The 25539-nt window shown below is 39.1% G+C and overlaps 3 protein-coding genes and 1 pseudogene across 5 annotated transcripts in view; 3 read left to right on the top strand and 1 right to left on the bottom strand.

Moving 5' to 3' along the window:
- Positions 1-8265, top strand: part of LOC309713817 — a 31202-nt pseudogene extending 22937 nt beyond the window's left edge. Inside the window, exon 8 of the transcript XR_014280688.1 lies at positions 7277-8265. The product of XR_014280688.1 is annotated as an uncharacterized misc_RNA (transcript). The remainder of the gene's footprint in view (positions 1-7276) is intronic.
- LOC309713814 (homeobox protein NANOG-like) lies at positions 1077-20244 on the top strand. 2 transcript variants are annotated; one of them, XM_082545685.1, is made up of 5 exons: positions 1077-1092; positions 18289-18546; positions 19037-19395; positions 19486-19569; positions 19965-20244. In XM_082545685.1, exons 2-5 carry the CDS (start codon positions 18516-18518, stop codon positions 20217-20219), a joined length of 729 nt encoding a protein of 242 aa, XP_082401811.1. In that variant the 5' UTR covers positions 1077-1092; positions 18289-18515; the 3' UTR covers positions 20220-20244. The 2 variants fall into 2 exon arrangements, with proteins under 2 accessions (XP_082401811.1, XP_082401812.1); XM_082545686.1 differs by having other exon boundaries at positions 19971-20244.
- On the top strand, positions 4492-7387 carry LOC309714609 (protein FAM200C-like; the record flags this gene model as incomplete). Its single annotated transcript, XM_082547156.1, has 2 exons — positions 4492-5934; positions 7277-7387. 2 exons carry the CDS (start codon positions 4492-4494, stop codon positions 7385-7387), a joined length of 1554 nt encoding a protein of 517 aa, XP_082403282.1.
- LOC309713815 (homeobox protein NANOG-like) lies at positions 8302-9990 on the bottom strand. The gene is made up of 4 exons (XM_082545687.1): positions 9956-9990; positions 9512-9732; positions 9338-9421; positions 8302-9198 (listed from the first exon to the last, which is right to left on the bottom strand). The coding sequence occupies exons 1-4, from the start codon at positions 9981-9983 to the stop codon at positions 8842-8844; spliced, it is 690 nt and encodes a 229-aa protein (XP_082401813.1). The 5' UTR covers positions 9984-9990; the 3' UTR covers positions 8302-8841.
- Positions 20245-25539: the final 5295 nt, after the last annotated feature.

Here is a 25539-nt window from a genome sequence, read left to right on the forward strand (position 1 = left end):
ATGTCATAAATTCCGTTTTCATGGATGTGTGGATGTTAAACTCAATTGTTACACCTGGTAGAGCAGAACGCTGATCATTTTATTAAAGATGAAAGACTTTAGACAGTTTTTCAACTCTCAGTAATGCCATAGTGATCGTTTGATATATGGACCTGCAGCGGAGTTTAGGCCCAGACACGGCTAGTGACGTCAGACTGAACAACCGGATTAAGAACTCATGCTTGGAAATGAGAACACAACACACATTTGGTATATAATATTAAGATAAACTTTAAGAAAATAAAATAACTTTGTAATTGGTACCAATCACACTAAAGTCATGTAAATGTGTTTTGTTTTATTTATTTTTTTCTAGTGCTGTCAGCGTTAATCTCGTTAAAATGACGTTAACGCCATAACTGCATTAACGCAGCAAATCTCCATTAGCGAGTTAACGCGGATCACCCCGTGCCCTGCAGCCCCATTCAAAATCATCACGACCACAACGACCGTGAAAATAGTTGGATCTACACTGCTGCTCAATCACAGTGGCCTGATCATCAATGTTTTTCATTAGCAAACTAGCAAAGTTGATGGTGGTGGTGTGCGTGTCTGTGTGAGTGAAAGACAGAGAGAGAGAGTGAGCCACAGATTTTCTTTTATAACCTTCATTTTTTTGGACGCACAGTGTGAGCAATCGGGTGGCATCAGAGCATTGGGCCGTATAGTGTGAGACCCTGCATCGTGACCTACGAACTTCTAACCCCTGCGAGTCAATTGTACAGTTTGAGCAGAAGCTGAATAACGCACAGTGTATGCCCAGCTTTACGCTGATGGGAATGCAAATTAGTGATGGGTCGTTCGCGAACGAAATGGCTCTTAGAGCCGGCTCTTTGACGTGAACGACGCGAGCCGGCTCCTTATCGCGAGCCGTCACGTGGGTTTTTTTTTTTTTCTCTCAGCCTCTCTCTCGCACTTTTTTTCCGCTTCACTCTGCACGCGAGCCTTGTGCTTTACGCTGGGCAGAGGGGGGAGGGGCGGTAGTTACACTCAGTAGCACAGGAACAGAGCGGGAGGGAGAGAAAGAGAGGCAGGGACAACAACATTAGAAAGGTATAGTAATCATCCACAACTATTTTCGGTTGCAGATGATAAAGGATTGAGAAAGTTTATTCATGCAGGTCCATATGACAGAGAATATGCATGTTCTTTTAGTTTTCATATTATAATTTATATTTAATTGTGTTGTGGTTTGCAGTGTTTTGTGTTCTTTTCACTTTAAATTTGTGAAAGGAAAAAGCTGAAAATTTAAATAGTTAAAACTTGAAATGTGAATAGTTGATTTTTGTATTATATGATTTATTTATTACATTTTATGTGGAGTGAATAAATAAAAGTATATTTACGGTGGCCCCTAGAGACAAAGCACATACAAACTTCAAATCACGTACGAACTCTGAAGCATGTACAAACTCCAAAACACGTAAAAACACGTACAAACTCCAAAACACGTAAAAACACGTACAAACTCCGAAGCACGTAAAAACTCAGAAGCATATAAAAACTCAGAAGCACATAAAAACTCAAAACACGTACAAAAGACAACAGAAGTGCTCCAGGATGCTGGGCGCAGTGTTGAGCCTTTGTTATCTTGTGGCTACACAAGCCAGCAAGTACCAATGACCGGATTTGGTGTGTGGTAATAACAGGTAAATGAACTTTTTTTTTAATTATTTGAATATATATATGAGTGCCTGTGTATAAATACACAAACAATACACACATGCTTTCAATTGTGTAATTTAAGTGATCTAGTAGCTCTGCTTTGGAAGTTCAGTTCATGCTATAAATGTGTTTTGGAGTTTGTACGTGTTTTGTCTCTAGGGGCCACCGCATATATTTATATATAAACATATATAAATAAAACCACTTTTTACGTTAGTAATTCCTTTTGTGCATAATTTTATATTATTGTTAATAATTAATTAATTAAAGCAACAAAACAACCTGAAGAGCCGGTTCGGAGCCGAAAGAGCCGGCTCTTTTTAGTGAGCCGAACCGAAAGAGCCGGATCTCTAAAAAGAGCCGGAAATCCCATCACTAATGCAAATAACAGAAAACATTTATGTTCCTCACATTGCTCAGTTGGGAAGCAGACATTGAATGCTTTCCACATATTGGCAGAAGTGTTGCTAATAATATAGTCTAGTTTATCTTTGATGTGTATTCGTCACATATAGCTTCAGATTTCTCACAGATTCTGTAACCAGTGTGTAATCCTTTGAAGTGGTCAAAGAAAGGCCAGCAGTTTGAATTTCAGCTGTATCCTCTCTGTTTCTTTAATTTTAAAACTAGCCAATTTAAAGTCTACAATTTGTTTTCTAGAAGCTTTTTCATACGATTTAAGGTTATTTTGGGGGTTCCTTATATGCATCCACAGGTGTGCCACCAATTTACTCAAATGGACTCTACTAACCTATCAGAAGCTTCTTAAGCTCAGAATGGAATTGTCTGGAGTTTTCTTATTAATTACAGACAGAATAAACTTAGTGTATATATACTATATGATGAAAGTGATCAAAAATAGACAGTGCTCTCTCTCCTTATTGTGACATTTAACTAATTCAGAAGATACCAACAGCCTTCCATTTCACAGTTTCTGGACACTTGTGCCGGGCAGTACAGCATGAATTGTCCAAAGCAGAAAGCCATCACAAATGCATTATTAAGTGACTTGATTATTGGTTGCAACCAGGTGCATGTGTCTGTGGGTTTATGATGGGCGTTGATGTGGATCGTTAGCCTTGACATTGTTTACATTGACTTATGTGGGTGATTTAGTGATTTAGTGTCAGAGACTTTTACAATGTAGAGGTGCATTTCAAAGAAGGTGAAACTACCATTTGCTACCTTATAAACTCAGTAATGTTCTCCACATGATCACAAAGATCTAAATTAGAGGTGTAAGTCATTATTTGTGTGTAATATTGGTATAATTTGGCTTATTTTAAAACATTTTACACATATAAGGTTTCAATACTCACTGAAACAATACAGATTTCATGCAAAAATATATTTAAAGAGCAGCTGTATTTGCTCTGAAACATTTGAAATTATAAACTATGTGCACAAATCTTCTGATAATAGAAAGTAAATCAAATATCGGTGCAAAGATCAAACTGGTTGCTTGTTTGAAACAACCAGAGCAGGAAGTTAAATCAAAATCATCTAACACAGATCTAGTTGATATGAAAGCAGAACAAGTTAAACTGTTCTCAACTCACCGGTGAGAAATATCCATAAAAATCATGATTTACACCAGCTGCAGCTCACAGTCAACAACTCATTAGTTTTGGTTTTTTTACTAGATGAGAATTTTTCACATCATATGTCCATCATGTATTTCTTTTCCCCCCCCTCTTTATTTATAAAGTTTTGCACATGTAATTTGACATTTCAGGACCAATACAGCAAGTACCAACCGATATAAAGACATATATCAAAACCGATTAGGCCATTAAAATTCGGATGATAACAATAAAACAGAAAAAAGAAAGAAAAAAAAGGAAGAAAAACAAAAAACAACAACCCACGCACAGAAAACAACAACAAAAAAACAAACAAACAAAAAAATTATTAAAAAATCAACTCCCTCCCAGAACCAGAACAAAAAAAAACCCCATGGTACAAAAGTTTAGTCTGTTGTAAGTGTTTTCAATGAATTAAAGTAAATGATAAAAGGCTTATTAACATTTCCTCCGAGTCTAAATTGTATTTTCTCCATTTTTAAAAAGAACATAACATCTTCCAGCCAACGTGATCGGGCTGGAGGGTGATGAGCTTTCCAAAACAGAAAAATTCTATGTCGTGCCAACAGTGAAGTGAAAGCGATAATATCCAGTTGCTTACGACTAAGGTTCAGGGTGCCGTCCTCAGAAACACCAAAAATGGCAACTAGTGGACATGGTTTGAGAGTAACGCTCAAAACATGAGAGAGCACTTCAGAGTAAAAAGTCCAGTATAATTGAAGTGACGGGCAGGCAAAAAACATATGAGTTAAATCACAGGGGGAGGTGTTGCATCTGTTGCACAGGTCAGGAATGCTGGGGTATATTTTAGATAGTCTAGATCAGTGGTTCTTAACCTGGGTTCGATTGAACCCTAGGGGTTCGGTGAGTCGGTCTCAGGGGTTCGGCAGAGCCTCCACTGCGGAGGTCGCAGAGGTCCAGCCACGCCCGAATTATCGTGTAAATTTGTGATGACACGCCCCCTTCTGGCCATCACTGGCTGCAGACGATCATGCTACACTGCTTGGCCAATCAGGGCTGCAGGGAATGTAGCGCGCGCAGTAGTCAACATGTGAATGTCGTGGTAGTACTTCGCGTGATTTTTTTTTTAACATTTTAATCCATACTAACTATGTCGGGCAAAAAAAGAAAGTGGTTGGACGAATATGTACAATATGGATTTACATGTATCACGGAACGTGATGGGAGTGAGCGTCCTATCTGCATGATTTGCAACGCCAAGTTGAGCAACTCTAGTCTCGCACCGGCAAAACTAAAGGAACACTTCTTGAAGCTGCATGGAGACGGGGAATACAAGAACACAACACTTGCTGAATTCAAGGTGAAGAGAGCCAGATTCGATGAAAGGCCCACTCTGCCTGCTCTTGGATTTGTACCCGTTAACAAACCGATCCTCACAGCATCGTACGAAGTTGCTTACCTGATCGCAAAGCAGGGCAAGCCACACACCATTGGTGAAACACTCGTGAAACCAGCCGCGTTAAAGATGGCAAATCTGATACTCGGAACAGCGGCCGAAGGTAAATTATCACAAATTCCTCTTTCAAATGACACCGTCAGCGACAGAATAGAAGACATGAGTAAAGACATCTTGGCTCAAGTAGTCGCCGATCTGATTTCAAGCCCGGCAAAATTCAGCCTTCAGCTCGATGAGAGCACAGACGTTGCTAATCTAAGCCAGCTTACTGTTTTTGTGCGCTATGTGAAAGATGACATGATAAAAGAAGATTTTTTATTTTGTAAGCCTCTTACAACAACAACTAAGGCAGCCGATGTGAAGAAGCTTGTGGATGACTTCTTCGGAGACAACAATCTTTCATGGGACATGGTTTCTGCAGTTTGTACAGACGGAGCTCCCGTCATGCTGGGAAGAAACTCTGGTTTTGGTGCGCTAGTAAAAGCCAATGCACCACACATCATTGTGACTCATTGTATTTTGCACAGGCATGCATTGGCAACAAAAACCTTGCCTCCAAAAATGGCAGAAGTATTAAAAACCGTGGTGGAATGTGTGAACTATGTGCGAAATAGTGCTCTGAGGCACCGCATCTTCAGTGAGCTGTGTAAAGAAATGGGCTCTGAATTCGAGGTACTTCTGTACCATTCTAATGTTCGGTGGTTATCCCGGGGACAGGTGCTGAATCGTGTTTTTGCCATGCGTGTGGAATTAGCCCTGTTTTTGCAAGAGCACCAACACTGTCATGCAGATTGCTTCAAAAATCCTGAGTTCATTCTCATTTTAGCGTACATGGCTGATATATTCGCAGCTCTCAATCATCTCAATCAGCAGATGCAGGGTGGTGGAGTAAATATCATAGAAGCGGAAGAACACCTGAAGGCTTTTCAAAAAAAGCTAACGTTATGGAAACGACGAACAGAGAACAACAACTTTGCAAACTTCCCCCTTCTGGACAACTGTGTAAGTAAGGTCGAAGATGTGTCTGGAATCGGAGATGTTTCTGTATCCACGGAACTGAAGCAAACAATTGCAACGCACTTAGATGAGCTTGCAAAGTCTCTCGACAGATATTTCCCTACAAGAGAGTCATATCCAGCATGGGTGAGACAGCCGTTCACGTTTGCTGTTGAGACAGCAGATGTCAATGATGAATACCTTGACGAAATCATTGAAATTCAGCAGAGCCAGGTTCAACAGCAACTCTTCAGAACAACAACACTCTCAACGTTTTGGTGTCGACAAATGGACAAGTATCCAATTATTGCTAAGAAAGCCCTGGATTTTTTTATACCATTTGTTACAACATATCTTTGCGAGCAATCAAGATTTTACAACTTGTAAAGTGTAACATGCATGCACTTTTTAACATCCTATCAAATATTGTAGATTATAATGTTAGAGCCAGTATTTAATCCTAGAAATGTCGTCATTTGTTGGAAGAAAATGAATGGCACTGACTGAAACATTTCCAACATATATAAAGTTGACTTTATCAGTCTCCTGCATGAGCCTTGATCTACTGCACCAACTCTGAGGAAAAAAGCAAAAACAGACGTACATTACATGTTAATTCTTTCTTTCTTTTTTTTACTTTAACTGAGATTCACTGAGTCTTGTCAAAACAGCCTATGTTTTATATTTAAATAGCAAGAAAATAAAATCTACAAGAAATAAACCTGTAAAACAGGATAAAACATGTATGTAGCTCACATGTTGAAAACTGCAGATGACATGGAAGTCTTTTAAATCTTTGTGAAAACCACCAGCATGTGGTTTGGCAAGACCAAGGTGGAAGAAATCCTCATCTGAAGCTTTGCTGAACATAACGATTTCTCTCAGGTCGTCATGATTTGGTCTTTATCCTAATCAAGTCCTAAATGTTGTGGGCCAAAGATTTGTTTGTTGCTTTATAAATTATGTGTAGAGTTCTGAGGTCAACCAAGTCTTTAAATTTAAGAGTATTTAATAAAAAGTGGATTTGATGGTTCTGTTGATGTGGTTTTATTTATGATCCCTATTACACTTTGTGTGTGCTTTACAGGTTATATCGATATATTCATAATGACCATGATGGTTTGTGATTTATTATCACCGGAAGAAGTTTGTTCTTTCAGATAATTTATTTTAATTCTATGTTATTTATCATCAGACTCCTGAATAGTATGAGTTTTGTTTGCTCAGATTCAGTGTTAATTGATTATAGAAAAACCAAGTCTTCAATTTCTTAGTTTTTTTGTAGTTCATTTAGAAGTTGTTCCAATTTACTTCCACAATAACTTTGTGTCATCTGCAAACAATATGACTTCTGTGTCTTTGAAATTACTTAGCTGAATGTACAATATCAATCCACATTCACTCAGTTAATGATGCATTCATTAATCTGTATGCCTCTTGTATTTCATTGCTCAAATTCAGGACATTGAAAAACACCTTATGTCATAATGCTTTTCAGAAACTCTCAAAGACAACATTACATGGATTATTAGACTCAGTGCTGCTCATTTATTGACTTGATTTTTCATTCCTGCAGCTTAGCTGTTCTGACAGCTCCACTCAGGCTCTGCTGGACACCACTGTGCTCCTGCTGCAAGGCGCCTGGTTTCTGGTACGCTTCCCAGTCATGATCATGGTGGCACTGTGAGCAAGAACCTGGCAACCTCCAGCCACCATGCCCCATCGTAACATTCCTTGACAGATCCCAACACAGCCCTGGTACAAACATACATGGCCATCAGGAGCATCCTACACTTTAAATGAGCTGACTTCAGGTGTTCAGTAAGGGGAAGATTTAATAACATTGCACATTTCATTTCAAGACTCTGTAGTCACAGAGCAGAGAGTAGAAAAGGTGACAATAAAATGTTTTTGGAGCTTTACCAAGTAATCAGCATCAGACTTGTTAACAATTAAAATAAAACCCAACATTTAGAGTCTTAGGAAGATAATCACAGAGGCAAAAACTTTCCACTGTATCGTCTCAGGTTTCTTAAAATGAAGTCTGAGGTAGGGTTGTTATTTGAGGTATTCCTGGAAAAATCTTTTTGTCCATTTGAAAGCTCCAGATTCTTTAGATTATCTGTCTCATACTTTGATTGTGAATATAGAGGATTGTAGCTCAAGTTAACATGGAAAGATAGAGGTTTAAAGTCTCTAAAACATTTGGACCCATATGGAAAAGATATATATAAATCTTATAAAGTTTGGATCTGTCTTGTGTGAAACTTGTATGAAAAGCATATAAGAGTGAAAACAGATATAAGATCCCTTGAAAAATTTGATAATGAAACTTGTATGTTTTGGATACTTACTAAAACAATATATGAAAGTAATGGGAAAGTGGCCACTTTCATGAGTAAATCACATATAAGTTTTTACTATTTCTTTTCCATATGGGGATGTTCAGTCTCTGACAGAAGGTTTGGAGACATGTAGAAAGTTCAGTTTGAATGGGTGAAACTAATATTTTATTTACAGTTTCTCACACACAAGGAAGAGAATTTTCTTCATGTACAATATTTTTTACAACAAAATGAAACAAAACACATTTTGATGAATTCATCTCTTAATCTTATATGCAGAATTTCTGATGGTGTTTTCTCTGATATCCCAGTATGTATTTTGGCTATTTTGACTATTTACAGTAGCCGGAGCCTACTGAATTCTAATATTTCTAAAATCCATTGGATATTGAATACCCCCCTCCCACTTTACTGAAAGCGATCAAATCTGAGACTGTTGAGCTACATGAAGACAATAAAAATAATTTTTAAAAAAGTCCTGGGTTGTTTATATTCCATTCAGTGCTGAACTGGTGTTCAAATCAAATTTTATTAGTCAAATACACAGTCATACAAAGTACAACATGCAATGAAATTCCTGTGTCCTGGGGCTGCGGATGTAGCCGCACCAGGAAGAAACCAAAAAGACAAAAAGACAGTGAAAATTCGTACATCAGGGACAAGAGGAAAAAAAGGACCTCTAAAACAGTAACAGTAAAAAAAAGGTCTTGATGGGCTTTCCAGGGACATCGGTATGCAGGGGAGAGATGATGTTTGGGTTTGGTGCCTCCAATTTCACAGACAGTCTAAATGTCTGTCACTCGTCACCAGGTCTGTCAATTTCTTGTTGAAGAGCCGTGAGCTTCTCCAAGATCTTATCCATGTTGTGTTCAATGAGAACAGTCTGAGTACTCACAGCTCTTCCCATTGCTTCGATCATAGTGGACATTTTTGCTGGGTTTTGAACAGCTGTGTCGTATTCGTGATGCCCGTTGCCTGGTGGCATTGACCAGCCAAACATCTGAGGGGAGTCGGGGAGGGTCCATTGAGGTCCAGCCGCAGAATTGCCCACAGCATGAGAATAGTGGGCCTGATTATCTGCACCCATTCTCATTGAATTTACCTGGTGCTGGGTGTACCGCTCCCTGAACGGGGGCTGTCTCTCTCCCTGAAACTGAAGGGGACAAGGGGACTGTCAGTAAAACGAGAATAGTTGTTTTAAATTATTGGTATTACACTTTTTTAAATACAGTCAATTCCCCAGATAATGACAGAATCAGAAACAATTCTGTTTAATAATAGGAGATACTTACATGAAGTGGGACATCCTGATTCACATACTGAGAATGTGAACTCCTCCTAAACTTACTCCGTTTGTTTTGAAACCAAGTTTTTACCTAAAGATAGAAGAAAACAGAAAACATTTAGTCAGTACAATGGACCCAAAATTCAATTTCTTATGTTGTAGTAAGTTGAAAAACACTCACCTGTTTGTAGGTCAGTCCTGTCATCTCTGCCAGCTGTTTCATCTCCCTTGGCTCATAGTAATGTTTCAAATTAAAGTGATGGACAAGAATATTCAACTGTCTCTCTGTGAACACCACCCGGGCCTTTCCTTTAGGTTTCTCTGGAGCAGTGCTGGGATGGTGCAGAGTGGCAGTGATGTTGCCATCCTGGCTTCTTGGGAGAGCAAAATCTTGTTTCTCTTCTGAGACAGCAGGAAAAAAAAGTTTTTAAAAAGTAAATTGCTGAGTCTGAAACACAACAGTTTCCCAGAAAAAAAGTGGGATATTTATACATTATTCAGAACCAAGAGTGACTTCTGCCATCAGGACTTACAACACAGAGTGAAAGAGTATTTTTGCAAGTTGTCTTAGAGGTTAGCCAACTCTATTCATGTAGCTCACCAGGCAACAATGCTGAGTACATACCTGGAGAAAAGTGCATCCCATGTTCCATCTTTGAAGTCCCAGTGATCAAAAGAGGAAAGCTGGAAAAAGTATCTCTGATGAAAGGGCTCCAAACCAAGCAGGATAGTGCTGTGTATCCTAAGGCTGATTTAAGAGCAATTCTGGGCTTTTAAGGAGGTTTGTGGGTGTGGGCAGGATTGTGGGGGGTTGAGCTTCTTCCTTTGTGAGTCGCTTTACCCTACCAAGTTTCAACCAACTGGCATCATTTAAATTTCTTTAAAATGCTGTTTCTGAGGTCTGAAAACAGAAAGTACAGTTAGAAAGCAGCCGTACAAATGAGCTTTACCAAATCCTTCCACCTCACACTTTATAAAATCTCAAAAATGTAATGCCTAAAATTACTGTTTTACTTTCAATTTAACCTCTTACCCATTACTTTAGTGTCCGTTTTAACTGCTCTTAAATTAGCAAAAAAAAAAAAATTCAACACCAAATTCAGTTCGGTGGGTCGTTCAATGGGTCGTTCAGTGCGTTGTTCAGTAGGTTGTTTAGTGGGTTGTTCAGTGGGTCTTTCATTTGGTTGTTCTTTGGGTTGTTCAGTCAGTGGGTGAGTGAAAGCAAGATTAAGTGGAAAGTGTCTATGTGAGTGGAAAGAACTTTCCACTCACATAGATCATTTTTGCAAATGCATCCTCACACTAATTTGATCTCCAGGCGTTCAGTTGCACCTTTGTGTAAACCCCCAAAGCAGCTTTTTAAGGTCAAAACAAGTTTTTCAAACTCTGACAAACCATTAAAAAAGTCTGACACTGAATATCACGATGACCACTCGTTTTGTCTTCATTAACTTTATTAAATGAAACAGTTTAAAAGTGGCAGCTGAAATTACACCAATTGAACTCAGCATCTTTGAAAATGTTTTAAAATAAGCAAAATTATACCAATATTACATACAACTAATGACTTACATAATTAAGATATTTTTGACCATGTGGAGAACATTACTGAGTTTATAAGGTAGCACATGGTAGCTTTCACCTTTGAAATGCACCTCTACATTGTAAAAGTCTCTGACACTAAAACACCCACATAAGTCGATGTAAACAATAGCAAGGCTAACGATCCACAACAACACTCGTCATAAACCCACGGACACATGGATATGGCCTCCTCTGGCTCATTCAGAATTAGAGACGCACCCAGTTCAGCCAGTGACCACTAAACATACGCTAATGTGTCTTTTAGAGTTCCTGTATCACACCCTGCTACCTCTGATTAATTATCAGGTCAATGCAGACAGATGGCACCAGGGCCATGAGAGATAAATAAAGGTTTCTGTGTTGACTTGAAGTAATTTCAAAGACACAGAAGTCATATTATGTGCAAATGACACAAAGTTATTGTGGAAGTAACTTGGAAAAACTTCTGAATGAACTAGAAAATCAATTTAACTGAGTTCTCGGTTATTTCTATAATCAGTTAACACTGAGTCTGAGCAAAACAAAACTCATACTATTCAGGAGTCTGATAAATAACAGAATTATAAAAGTAATTATGTTGAGGTTCATTAAAAGTAACTCGTTAAATGTACATATGTTTTGAAATCTCATGTTGTTATCTGGCTGTGCCATTACCATGGTGACGTGGACGCCATGGCAGGAAATACTTGGTGGACACTTTTCCTTATATGTTCACTTTAAAAAAAAAAAAAAAAGTTGCAGCTCGACGCTCCTATTAAAATAGAGGACGTTTTTGGCTCAATCAAGTGTATGCGAGCGGTAAGGCCCCAGGCTCCGACAGATTTCCAGCTGAGTTGTTAAAAAAATTTAAAGACAAGCTAGCCCCTCTCCTTCTTGATCTATATAATGAATCACTGAGAAAAGGCTGGCTGCCCCCCACTTTAACGAAGGAATCTATTTCAGTTTTACTGAAGAAAGGCAAAGAGCCTACGGCCTGTGAGTCCTACAGGCCCCTTCTCTATTTGCAAATTAGACTGTGTCTCATCACTGTTTCCAAATTCCCCAATTCTCCCTGCTGATCCATCATGGGTTGACCTTCTGGCTGTTACGCCTAATCAAAAATCACCTCTATCAAATATATATTGTATGCTTATGGTGACCGAATCTAATCCATCAGGTAAAATCAGAACCGCCTGGGAGCATGAATTAGGTGTTGAACTGTTTGAATCATGGTGGGATAAGGTGAATCTCATCATGCGTTCAAGTACACCATGTGCTAGGCTACAGCTTATACAGTTTAAAGTTTCCATCAATTATAGACCAATGTGACAGATGTCACACCTCCCCTTGCGACCGTGGCTCAGGGGTTTGGGAAGCGTATTTGTAACCGGAAGGTCGCCGGTTCGATCCCCGGGCTCTCTGTCCTGGTCGTTGTGTCCTTGGGCAAGACACTTTACCCTACTGGTGATGGCCAGAGGGGCCGATGGCGCGATATGGCAGCCTGGCTTCTGTCAGTCTGCCCCAGGGCAGCTGTGGCTACAACCGTAGCTTGCCTCCAGTGAGTGAATGCGAGAGTGAATGAATAGTGGCATTGTAAAGCGCTTTGGGTGCCTTGAAAAGCACTATATAAATCCAATCTATTATTATTATATGTTTTTCTTCTGCCCAAGTTTGAACCAATTTTGGACTGATTTCTTTTCTGTACTGTCAGGGGTTCTTGGAAGTCAGATCCGAGAAGAGCCTTTAGTTGCCATATTTGGAGTTCCAAAGATCCCTCTTAATGTAACTCCCCAGCAAACTGAGATCTTAGCTTTTTGTTCCCTTCTTGCTAGATGCTGTATTTTACTTCCATCTGCATTGCAATGGCTTAATACTGTCCGGACATTCTTGTGGAATATCTCAAATCTTTTCCTTAGAACAATGCAATTTACCCACCCTCCGAATAGATTGAAAAGAATTTGAAATGTTCTTTTTTTTTTTTTTAAAGGTAGGCATAGGATTTACCCCCCTCCCCCTTCTATTCTTTTTTAATTTAATTTAATTTTTTAAATTGTATTTATATAGTGTTGAATTTAAATTTTTTTAAATTTAATTTAATTTATTTATTTAATATTTTTTCTAATTTACTCACTTTTTTCTTCTTTTTTTCTTTTCTGAATTTTCTGTTCTTGTGTTGGTATGATGTTTTTTGTATTTTAATTTGTCTTTTGTTTAACAAGAAAACGTTAAAATGATTGGGAAAGAAATGTTTGATAAAATATGTCACGTAAGATGTATACAATACAACGTATATAAGTTTGTATAATCTCTTAATAAACAAATTTTTAAAAAAGTTGCTGTCCATGCAAACAATACTGATTTGTAGACTTGTAATTGTTTAACTAACAATCTTGTCAACACAAAGTTCCAATCCAATTTTATTTATGAAGCACTTTAAAATACCCAGCACAGGAACAAAGTGCTGTACAGAAAATAAGTTCAAAACAATAGAATAACAGAAAACAGCAAAAATATAGAAATAAAACACATAATGCATAAAATTAAAACAGCCCTATATATATATATATATAACTATATATATGAGTTTTATTCATCTTTCTTAATCATTTATGGTTGTGGTGTGATCTTCTCCTGGTTCCTTGTTTCCCCGTGTGTGTTGCTGTGTCAGTTGTGCTGCCCCACTGTGCAATTTATTATTTTTAAACAATCGTATGAATTTTTGTATTGATGTACTTTTGTTAATTTCATATGTACAGGTGTTCCACACACTAACTCCTGTGATTGTAATGCTGTGATATTTTACATTAGTCTTTACCATTGGCTTGGTTCATCTACTCCCGCTGAGTTTGCTACAGTAATAGTTAATGTTTTATTTTTAGAAGGGTGTCCAGTTTTTACAATTTCTTTAGGTAAGCCAGGACCAGCATTAAGAAAAAAAGTCATTAAAACCATTTGCAAATTGTTTTATGTCACTGATCAGTGTATTTTGTGTTTGAAAGTTATTGGGATATTCCAATCTTTTAGTTCCTTTATTTACAATATCATTTAGTACTGTCCACGCTTTTCATATTTTTTTATCTAAAAGTTTACTGTAGTAATTTATTTTACGCGTTCTCATAATTATTATGAATTTATCTTATACCTTTTATAAGTTTGTTCTTGTATAACAGATTCTTTTTCTTACATGCGTTTGTTAGCCATGTTTTCAGTTTTCTTTGCTTTATTCACCAGGGGATAGTGTTTATTGTAAAGACTTAATATTATAGATAAGAAGTTTACATATGCCACGTCAACATCTTGAACACAGATCTTTCTCTAGTCTTGGTTGTTACACTGTTCTTTAAGGTAGCCGATTTCTTAAGCCTAAATTATAGTATTTACACAATTTTCATTTCATTTACTCCCTGCTGCTCTCCACCTCTTCTCCCTCTCTTGTCTCTTTCTTCCTGCAAGTCTCTCCATTCCCTCAATCTGGTCCACATCTCATCACTCACTATACTTTTTCTACTCCCTCTCTATCACTTCCTCCATTCCCTTTATCTCTCACTCACAAACGCATGCATCCATACATGCAAGAAAACATAATTTATTAGCTCACCCGGATAAGACCCATGCAAAACAAACTGAAGGTTTTTGTCCGGAAACCCACCATCAAAGTACCCATTGTCTCTGATGTCTGCAAATAAGAATAACCAGAACTCCAGACACTGGCTGTGAAGAAAATGCCACCAGTATTCAATTCTTTCATTGGAAGTACTTCCTCCCTCCAGGTAACTCTCAAAGGTGTCGTAAGGAGCCACGGGCACAAGGAAACACTGAAAGCCTATAACATGGCCATTTTCTGTTCCAAGATCACCTCTGGCAACTCTACACCGCTGCACCGCTTCTACGTAACACCCCCCGATCACTTTCAGATTACTATTTGTTGTGTATGCATTAAGACAGATTATTTTTCTCGACAAACCATCAACACTCTCATTGATTGAGATGCCATATGGTTTAAGTTTGCCGTAGGAGTACAGGTGCCAGATGAAGTTCAGCCCTTTTGAAAAATAGTTCGCCTTCGCCTGAGACGTCTTGTGTGCCTCAATGCCACCCCTCAGGGATCCAGCTCAGTCAACACCAAGTGCACATCCTCTTTCCTCACGCGTAGTCAATGTTCTCTGCATTTAGCATATATCCATCAGTACGCGTGAAGCTACCAGAGTACTGCAACTGGTTGTCAATGAATTTAACCAAGACTTGCAGGTCAGAGTACGCTTTTGTGACGAGTGTGTCCCCTAAGAACTCTCTTCAGATGTCTCTCACTTTTATAAAACTTGTGTGTACTGCCAAGCACTGTTTTAATATATTTATATATTAAAACAGTGCTTGGCAGTACACACAAGTTTTATAAAAGTGAGAGTCCAATCTCAAAATTAAAATCTACTTACTTTTTAGCCTTTTTATTAAATACTCTTAAATTTAAAGACTTTGTTGACCTCAGAACTCTACACATAATTTATAAAGCAACAAACAAATCTTTGGCCAAAACATTTAGAACTTGATCAGGATAAAGGCCGAATCGTGATGACCGGAGAGAAATCCTTATGTTCAGCAAAGCTTCAGATGAAGATTTCTTCCATCGTGAGTGATCGTGGCTCAAGAGTTGGGTGTTCGTCTTGTAATCGGAAGGTTGCCGGCTCGGACAGTCTCGGTTGTTGTGTCCTTGGGCAACACACTTTACCTACCGCCTACTGGTGATGGACAGAGGGGCCGATGGCGCGATATGGCAGCCATGGCTACAACTGTAGTGAATGAATAGTGGTATTGTAAAGCGCTTTGAGGGGTCCTGAAAAGCACATTATAAATGTAATCCATTATTATTATTCAATCTTGGTCTTGCCAAACCACATGCTGGTGGTTTTCACAAAGATTTAAAAGACTCACAACTCATCTGCAGTTTTTCAACATGGAAGCTACACACATGTTTTATCCTGTTTAACTGTTTTATTTCTTGTAGATTCTATCTTCTTTCCATTTAAATATAAAACAGAGGCTGTTTTGATAAGACTCAGTGAATCTCAGTTAAAATAAAACAATAAGAAAAACATTAAAATGTAATGTAAATCTTTTTTCCCTTCTTTTCCCCAGAGTTGGTGGGGCAGATGAAGGCTCGAGTAGGAGACTGATAAAGTCAACTTTTTATATATATTGTAAATGTTGCAGTCAGTGCCATCCATTTTCTTCCAACAAATGACGACTTTGCTATGATTAAATACTGTCTGCATTTTTGTTTTGCTTTCATTGAGTCTCTAACATCATAATTTACAATATTTGAGGATGTTAAAAAGTGAAAGTCATGAAATCTTGTGTTTAACCTCTGACCCAGAATGTCACAGCAGAAATGGAGACTCATCAGACCAGGAAACATTTCTCCAATCTCTTATTGTCTAATATTTGTGAGTCTGTTTCCTCAGTTTGCTGTTCTTAGCTGACAGCTGTTGTAGCCAGTGTGGTCTTCTGCTGCTTCTAGCCCATGTGCTTCAAATTCTGACATGTTGTGTTCTCAGAGATGGTCTTCTGTATAGTTTGCTTTAAATGGGTGGTTATTTTTAGTCTCTGCTGCCTTCCTATTAGCATGAAGTCATCTGGTCTTTCTCCTTTGACCTCTGACATCAAGAAGCTCGTTTCGCTCAGAGAAGTGCTGCTCACTAGATGTATTGCTGAGTTTTACATTCTTTTGTGCAGTTTGCATTAAGTTTATTTAATTTCTTCTCTTTGATTCACCACTCACTCTTTCAAATTGTTTTCTATCTCGGTGAATCACTGAGATTTAAAGAAGGTTCCACACAAGCCCTGATCAAGTCCTAAATGTTGTGGGTCAAAGATTTGTTTGTTGCTTTATAAATTATGTGTAGAGTTCTGAGGTCAGTCAAGCCTTTAAATGTAAGAGTATTTAATAAAAAGGCTAAAAAGTGGGTTTGGTTTATTATCCTAATTCTATGTTATTTATCATCAGTTTATTAATGATATAATTTGCTTGACTCCCAAATAGTATGAGATTTGTTTTGCTCAGATTCAGTGTTAAATCGTTATAGAAAAACCAAGTCCTAAATTGATTTTCTAGTTCATTCAGAAGTTGTTCCAAGTTACTTCCACAACAACTTTGTATCATCTGCAAACAATATGACTTCTGTGTCTTTGCAGTTACTTCAAATCAAGACATGTTAACACAAACACCTTTACCCTCATTTATCTCTCATGGCCCTGGTGCCATCTGTCTGCATTGACTTGATAATTAATCAGAGGTAGCAGGGTGTGATACAGGAACTCTAAAAGACACATTAGCGTATGTTTAGTGGTCACTGGGTGAACTGGGTGCGTCTCGAATTCGTCTCGAATTCTGAATGAGCCAGAGGAGGCCAGATGTGTTGATGTGGATCGTTAGCCTTGCTTTTGTTGACCTTGGCTTATGTGGGTGTTTTAATTTCACTTTTCACACATTTAGAGGTGCTTTTCAAAGAAGGGGGAAACTACCTTTTGCTATCTTATAAACTCAGTAATGTTCTCCACATGATTACAAAGATCTAAATTAGAGGTCTAAGTCATTATTTGTATGTAATATTGGTACAATTTGGCTTATTTTAAAACATTTAATAAATATCAGGTTTCAATACTAATAATACACATTTTGTTTAAAATATATTTAAAGAGCAGCTGTATTTGCTCTGATACATTTGAAATTATAAACTATTTGCACAAATCTCCTGATAATAGAAAGCAAATTAATCATTGGTGCAAAGATCAAACTGGTTGCTTGTCTGAAACAACCAGAGCAGGAAGTTAAATCAAAATCATCTAACACAGATCTAGTTGACATGAAAGCAGAACAATCTAAACTCATTAGATTTGTTTGTTTGTTTTATTAAATAAATTCTTCACATTATATAGACCACCTTGTTTCGTTTTAAACACATGATTAACTATGCAGACCTTGATAAATTGACTTAATTTCACTTGCCACTTTCAGACTCATTTATTAAAGTTAATAAAGACAAAATGAGTGGTCAGCGGTCATTGTGATATTCTGTGCCACATTTGTGAGTACAAAAACCATTTTTGCCTCAAAAAGCTGCTGTGGGGGTTTACACAGAGGTGTAACTGAACGGCTGCAGGTCAAATAACGTGAAGATGTTTTTGCAAAAATGTTCTATGTGAGTGGAAAGTTCTTTGGGTGATCTAATACTGCGTTAATTGATGCAAACATGCAGTGAGTTCATTTCAGTAATTAGCTGCTAATTTTAGCTGCTAATTTTAGGCATTAAGTGTTTCATATTTTATAAAGTGTGAGGTGGAAAGATTTGGTAAAGCTCATTTTGCACGGCAGCTTTCTAACTGTACTTTTTTTTCCAGACCTGAGAATCAGCATTTTAAAGAAATGTAAATGATGCCAGTTGGTAGAAACAACCTGACTGGTTGTAAAGCGAAGAAGAAGCTCAACCCCCCCACATTCCTGCCCACACCCACAAACCTCCTTAAAAGCCCAGGAGAATTGCTCTTAAGTCACCTTCCTGCTTGGTTTGGAGCTCTTTCATCAGAGATACTTTCTCCAGTTTTCCTCTTTTAATCACTGGGATTTCATGGAAGATTATGGGATGCACTTTTCTCCAGGTATGTACTCAGCATTGTTGACTGGTGAGCTAATATGAACAGAGTTGGCTAACCTCTAAGTCAACTTGTAAAAATACTCTTTTACTCTGTGTTGTAAGTCCTGATGGCAGAAGTCACCATTTCTCCCTCCACAGTTGAACAGAGTCCACTTTAAATTCTTTTTGGTTTTAAAGAATCTACAAATATCCGACTTATTTTTTTCTACTTTGTGGGAAACTTTTGTGTTTAAGATTCATTGTGTTGATGCTCAGTCATCAGGTAAGTAAATCCCTGAAGGTTGATTCAGTTCACCTGGATGTAATGTTTTCAATGGGAGAAATGTTTTGTGACTTCTTCAGTCTGAGACCTTTTGGGATTTAAGACTCATCAATTTAACCTTTGTTAATTTTTTCTGTTAGAAAGTCAGTCGTGCCAAAACATATCAGCAACTGACCCATGTGGACCATATAGACTTGTGCTTACTTGTCCTCTTGTCTCTTTACCCTCACAGACTCGTGGAGTTCAGGCAGCGGCCCTGAAGGGAGTCTATCCTTGGAAGAACTCGCTACATGGGCAGAGACTGCTCTAAAAATGGAGATGAGCAAAAAAACCGCTGATACCTCTGAGGCTGTTTCCAGTTCAGTCTCAGAAGAGAAACAAGATTTTGCTCTCCCAAGAAGCCAGGATGGCAACATCACTGCCACTCTGCACCCTCCCAGCACTGCTCCAGAGAAACCTAAAGGAAAGGCCCGGGTGGTGTTCACGGAGAGGCAGTTGAATATTCTTGTCCATCACTTTAATTTGAAACGTTACTATGAGCCAAGGGAGATGAAACAGTTGGCAGAGATGACAGGTCTGACCTACAGACAGGTGAGTGTTTTTCAATTCAATAGATTATAAGAAATTGAATTTTGGGTCCATTGTACTGATTAAATGTTTTCTGTTTTCTTCCGTCTTTAGGTAAAAACTTGGTTTCAAAACAGACGGAGTAAGTTTAGGAGGAGGTCACATCCTCAGCATGTGAATCAGGGCGTCCCACTTCATGTAAGTATCTCCTATTATTGAACAGAATTGTTTATGATTTGATTTTATGGTATTTTTAATTTGGTTGTTGTTTTGATCTGTGTTGTTCAGCACTTTGGTCTGCCTGGGGTGTTCTTAAAGTGCTATACAAATAAACGATGATGATGATGATTCTGTCATTATCTGGGGAATTGACTGTGTTTAAAAAAGTGTAATGCCAATAATTTAAAACAACTATTCTCGTTTTACTGACAGTCCCCTTGTCCCCTTCAGTTTCAGGGAGAGAGACATCTCCTATTAGAGTATCTCCTATTATTAAAAAGCACTGTTTCTGACTCTGTCATTATCCGGGGAATTGATTGAAGTATTCTTGAAGTATTCTTATTTTACTGACAGTCCACCTGTCTGTGTTTCAGTTTCAGGGAGAGGGACAGCCCCCATTCAGGCAGCAGTACACCGAGCACCAGGAGGTAAACCCAATCCCAAATGGTGGAAACCATCAGGGCCCCTATCATCATGCTGTGGACAGTTTTGCTCCTGGACCTCAGTGGACCTTCCCCAACTCGCCCCAGACATTTGGCTGGTCGATGCCACCAGACAACGGCCAGCATGAATTTAACCCTGCTGCTGGTATGAATGTACATGAAGAATACTATATGCCTTTTGTATGAGAAACTGTAAATAAAATATTTACACCCATTCAAAACTGAACTTTCTCAGCCCCCCCCCCCCCCCCCCCCCCCCCCTCTTTATTTATAGAGTTTTTACATGTAAGTTGACATATCAGGCCCAATAAAGAGGGTACCACAGACACAAAGATATATCTCAATACAGATTAGGCCATTAAAGTTAAATAAATAAATAAATAAAATAAAATAGAAATGAAGGAAAAAGTGGGAAAAACACACACAGAGAACAATACAAAAGAAAAAGCTAAGAAAAAAAGAACAAACAAAAACAAACAAACAAAAAAACACTCCCCCCAGAACCAGAACAAAAGAAAACCCCATGGTACTAAAGTTTAGTCTGTTGGAAGTGTTTTCAATGAACTGAAGTAAATAATAAAAGGCTGCCACATCTGTGAGAACTTATTAACATTTCCTCTGAGTCTGAATTTTATTTTCTCCATTTTTAAAAAGAACATAACATCTTCCAGCCAACGTGATCGGGCTGGAAGGTGATGAGCTTTCCAAGACAGCAAAATTCTACGTCGTGCCAGCAGTGAAGTGAACATAACATCCAGCTGTTTATGACTAAGGTTTAGGGTGGCATCTTCAGAAACACCAAACTAGTGGGCATGGTTGGAGTGTAACGCTCAAAACATGAGAGAGCACTTCAAAATAAAAAGTCCAGTATAACTTAAGTGTCGGGAAGGCAAAAAACAGGCGTTGCATCTGTTGCACAGGTCAGGAATGCTGGGGTATATTTTAGATAATCTAGATGTGTAATCTGTATACCGTCTTAAACTGAATAAGGGAGTCTTGCACATGAGGCTGAAGAATGAATTCTGTCAATTACTTTGTCCCAGTAACCTTCAAGAAGCTGAAGACCCAGTTCCTGTTCCCAACTCAAAGCAATTATTTGGTTGAGTAATTGCTCGATGCCATAATTAAAGTATATACTTGTGATATTAGAGCCTTACTGTGAGGCTTCAACTGGAATAAGTCTTCCCACCAAGGCTTGAGAAGCTGACTTGGAAACTCTGGCAAGATAGAAGATGCACAGTGTCTTATTTGAAAGTAGCAGAACAAATGATACGAGGGCAAATCATACAAAGAACAAAGGTCACTAAAGCTGAGAAAATGTTATCTTTAAAAAAGTCATAAAAACATTTGATACCTTTTCTTGCCCATATACGAAAGGAGGAGTCCACCAGCGATGGGGGGAAAAGGTGGTTGTTGCAGATTGGGGTCAGAGCAGAAGCAGAGACTGAATTGAAGTGATGCCGGAATTGATACCATATTTTTAGAGAGCCAATTAGAACAGGGTTGTCTGTGAATCGTAACAGGGAAACAGGAAGGGATGAAAATAATAGTGCTGGGAGTGAGGAAGAGAAACATGATTGAGCCTCAAGGCAACACAAAGTAGCTTGAGGATCATTCAGCCAATAAGTATACTTTTGAATGTTGGCTGCCCAACAATAGGATCCTGTTTGTGGACTTCAGCTCTGCCTTCAACACCATCCTTCCAGACCATCTCCGAGGCAAGCTTTCCCAGATGAATGTGCCTGATCCCATCTGCCAGTGGATCACTGACTTCCTGATGGACAGGAAGCAGCATGTGAGGCTGGGAAAGAATGTCTCGGACTCTCGGACCATCAGCACCGGCTCCCCTCAGGGCTGTGTTCTTGCTCTTCTCCCTGTACACCAACTGCTGCACCTCCACCCACCAGTCTGTCAAGCTAATCAAGTTTGCAGATGACACCACTGTTATTGGGCTCATCTCGGACGGGGATGAGTCTGCCTACAGGAGGGAGGTTGAACGTCTGGTGTCTTGGTGCAGCCACAACAACCTGGTGCTGAATGCCCAGAAGACAGTGGAGATTATTGTGGACTTCAGGAAGCACACAGCCCCACTCCCCCCATCATCCTGACTGACACCCCCATCACCTCTGTGGACTCATTCCGCTTCCTGGGTACCACCATCACCTCCGTCATCAAGAAAGCCCAGCAGAGGATGTACTTCCTGAGGCAGCTGAAGAAATTCAACCTGCCAACACGGACGATGATGCAATTCTACACTGCAATCATCGAGTCCATCCTCACCTCCTCCATCACCGTGTGGTACGCTGGAGCCACTATCAGGGACAAACAGAGACTGCAGCGTGTTGTGCGCTCTGCTGAGAAGGTGATTGGCTGTAGACTCCCATCTCTGCAGGACCTGTACACCTCCAGGACACTGTGGCGTGCAGCTCGGATCTCAGCTGACCCTTCTCACCCTGGATACAGTCTGTTTGACCTGCTCCCCTCAGGCAGGAGGCTCCGGTCCATTCGCACCAGAACCTCTCGCCATAAGAACAGTTTCTTCCCCTCTGCTGTTGGACACATGAACAATAACCGTATGACTGTTCCCACCACTAACACATGACCCTACGCTGTGTTCACTGCATCATTCCATGTTTGGCACTGATCACCACCTGCACTCATGTATATATCTTTCTACGTAGCACTCATAATTCTTATTCTTACTTTTATTTTTTCATGTCTATTTAAGCGCAATTTATGACAGTATGTTTGCACTGAAGCACCGCAGCAATTTCCTAATGTTGTAAACCTGCTCAACATTTGGCAATAAAACCCTTTCTGATTCTGAATAAAACATCAAGTTGGGCAGAGCAAGACCCCCACTGAGCTTACCCTGTTGTAGTGAAGTCATACAAATCCCAGGGGTCTTATTTGTCCATATAAATGATGAAATCATTTGATTCACAGATTTGAAAAAGGATTTAGGTAAAAACAGTGGGATACACTGAAAAAGATAAAGAAATTTGGGTAGAATATTCATTTTTATAATATTAATCCTGCCAAGAAGTGATACAGGAAGGTTTGCCCTCATTTGAAAAGCCAACCTTACACAGGTCAGCAAAGGGTTAACATTTGCTGTTCGCAAAGCTTTAAATGAACTGGTAATACGCACTCCTAGATATCTAAAGCCTGAAGAAGCTAGTTGGAAATCAAAATCGGTTTGTCTAAGCTCTTGTGCAGCTGGGTTTATGGGAAAACATTCACTTTTTTATATATTAATCTTGTACCCAGAGAAAGAGCCAAAATGTAGAAGTATTTGCATTATAGAGGATAAATGAATTGTTGGATTTGTAACATATAATAATAAGTCACCTGCATATAAAGCAACCCTATGTTCCGTACCACCACGAATAACCCCTTGAAACAGAGGCAAGGTTCTGAGAGCCACAGAGAGAGGCTCTATTGCTAAAGTGAAAAGTAAAGGTGAGAGTAAAATACTCCGAAATCAGTGTTAGTACAAACAGATGCCAGTGGCGTAGTATATAAAAGATGAATCCAAGATATAAAATTGTTACCAAAACCAAATTTCCTCAAGACCGCAAAAAGATACCCCGATTCCACTCAATCGAATGCTTTTCCAGCATCCAATGAGATCACCACCTCAGGGACGGTGCTATGATTTTTGGAGTATATTATATTAAGAAGGGACCGTATATTAAAAAAGGAATGTCTTCCTTTAATAAAGCCTGTCTGTTCGTCTGATATAATAGAAGGGAGAACTCTTTCCAAACGGGTTGCTAGCAGTTTGGATAAGATTTTAAAGTCTACATTAAGAAGGCTTATTGGTCGATAGGAGCTACAACAGGTAGGATCCTTTCCTTCTTTATGCAGTAATGAGACAGAAGCCCGTCTTAGTGTCTGAGGGAGAGAGCCTTGTTTCAGTGACTACTCAAAAACCGACAACAGCAAAGGGGCCAGTTTTAAGTGGAATTTTTTTATAAAATTCGGCCGGGAACCCATCGGGACCAGGGGACTTTCCAGACTGTAAGGATGTGATTGATGATATAACCTCATCCAAAGTGAGCGGTGCATCAATGTCTGCTGCTGTTGAGGTTGCGATTGTAGGGGTGTCCAATTTGTTAAGAAACTGGTTCATATCTATAAAATTAGAGGGGAACTATGATGCATACAGAGCACTATAAAATGACTTAACAATTGAGTTGATTTCCGTTGGATCAGAAGTCAAAGTTCCTGATTCATTTCTAATTTGCAAAATTTGGCGAGGTGCCGATTGGTGACGTAGCTGGTGGGCTAGCACACGAGAGCCTTTATCACCATGTTCATAATAGTTGCCACGGGACTGTAATATCAATTGCTCTGCATCATGGGTTGACAGGCGACTGAACTCCGATTGCAGGTTAAGATGCTGCTTATATATTTCAGGTGAGGGAGTTTGAGCGTGTTGCCGGTCTAGAGCTTGAATTTTGGCAGAAAGTTCATTTTGCTTAGCTTTCGTTGATTTAGATAGGTGAGATAAATAGGAAATTATTTGGCCCCTGAGGTAAGCTTTAAGAGTTTCCCATAGTACACTGGGGCGTGCAGCTCGGATCTCAGCTGACCCTTCTCACCCTGGATACAGTCTGTTTGACCTGCTCCCCTCAGGCAGGAGGCTCCGGTCCATTCGCACCAGAACCTCTTGCCATAAGAACAGTTTCTTCCCCTCTGCTGTTGGACACATGAACAATAACCGTATGACTGTTCCCACCACTAACACATGACCCTACGCTGTGTTCACTGCATCATTCCATGTTTGGCATTGATCACCACCTGCACTCATGTATATATCTATCTACTTAGCACTTTTAATTCTTATTCTTATTTTTATTTTTATATCTATTTAAGCGTTTATGACAGTATGTTTGCACTAAGCACCGCAGCAATTTCCTAATGTTGTAAACCTGCTCAACATTTGGCAATAAAACCCTTTCTGATTCTGATAGTAGAGAATTTGAGATGTCCTCAGACTCATTCGTAGTTAAGAAATCATCAATTGCAGATGAGATATAGTCACAGAAAGCTGAATCAGACAAAAGAAGAGAGTTCAACCTCCATGGATGCTGAGGTCTATAGCCAGCAGACAAAGCCATATGCAGGACTAATGGAGCATGATCAGATATAACAATCAGGAGATATTCAGAGTTGCAAACTTTAGAAGCCATGGAGCCATTTATAAAAAAGTAATTGATGTGAGAATATGTGTGATGAACATTTGAAAAAAGGAATATTCTCTGGCTTCGGGATTGAAAAACCTCCAATCAATGTGTCCATTTTGGGTCATAAAGTGTGAGAAAGCCCTGAACATAGCAGATGATGCTTTCGAGCCAGTGGCAGATTTGACTAAAGCTCGGTCAATAACGCAGTTTAAATCACCTCGAAGATCAGGAGGGTGCGTCTTTAAGTCAGGAATCATCCTCAAAAGATTATTAGTAAACACAGCATTGTCAAAGTTTGGGGCATAGACGTTCAC

The sequence above is a fragment of the Aulonocara stuartgranti genome (assembly GCF_965226115.1).
Source record: "Aulonocara stuartgranti genome assembly, chromosome: 9".
Lineage (NCBI taxonomy): Eukaryota > Metazoa > Chordata > Actinopteri > Cichliformes > Cichlidae > Aulonocara > Aulonocara stuartgranti.

Bases quoted from the DNA above. Each gene is read 5' to 3' on its own strand.
- LOC309713815 (XM_082545687.1), bottom strand. From the start codon at position 9,983: ATGGAACATGGGATGCACTTTTCTCCAG. The intron at 9,733-9,955 runs GTATGTACTCAG...CTGCTGTCTCAG, and splicing joins TGGGATGCACTTTTCTCCAG to AAGAGAAACAAGATTTTGCT. The intron at 9,199-9,337 runs GTAAGTATCTCC...TGTCCCCTTCAG, and splicing joins ATCAGGATGTCCCACTTCAT to TTTCAGGGAGAGAGACAGCC.
- LOC309713814 (XM_082545685.1), top strand. From the start codon at position 18,516: ATGGAAGATTATGGGATGCACTTTTCTCCAG. The intron at 18,547-19,036 runs GTATGTACTCAG...TTACCCTCACAG, and splicing joins TGGGATGCACTTTTCTCCAG to ACTCGTGGAGTTCAGGCAGC. The intron at 19,396-19,485 runs GTGAGTGTTTTT...TTCCGTCTTTAG, and splicing joins CAGGTCTGACCTACAGACAG to GTAAAAACTTGGTTTCAAAA.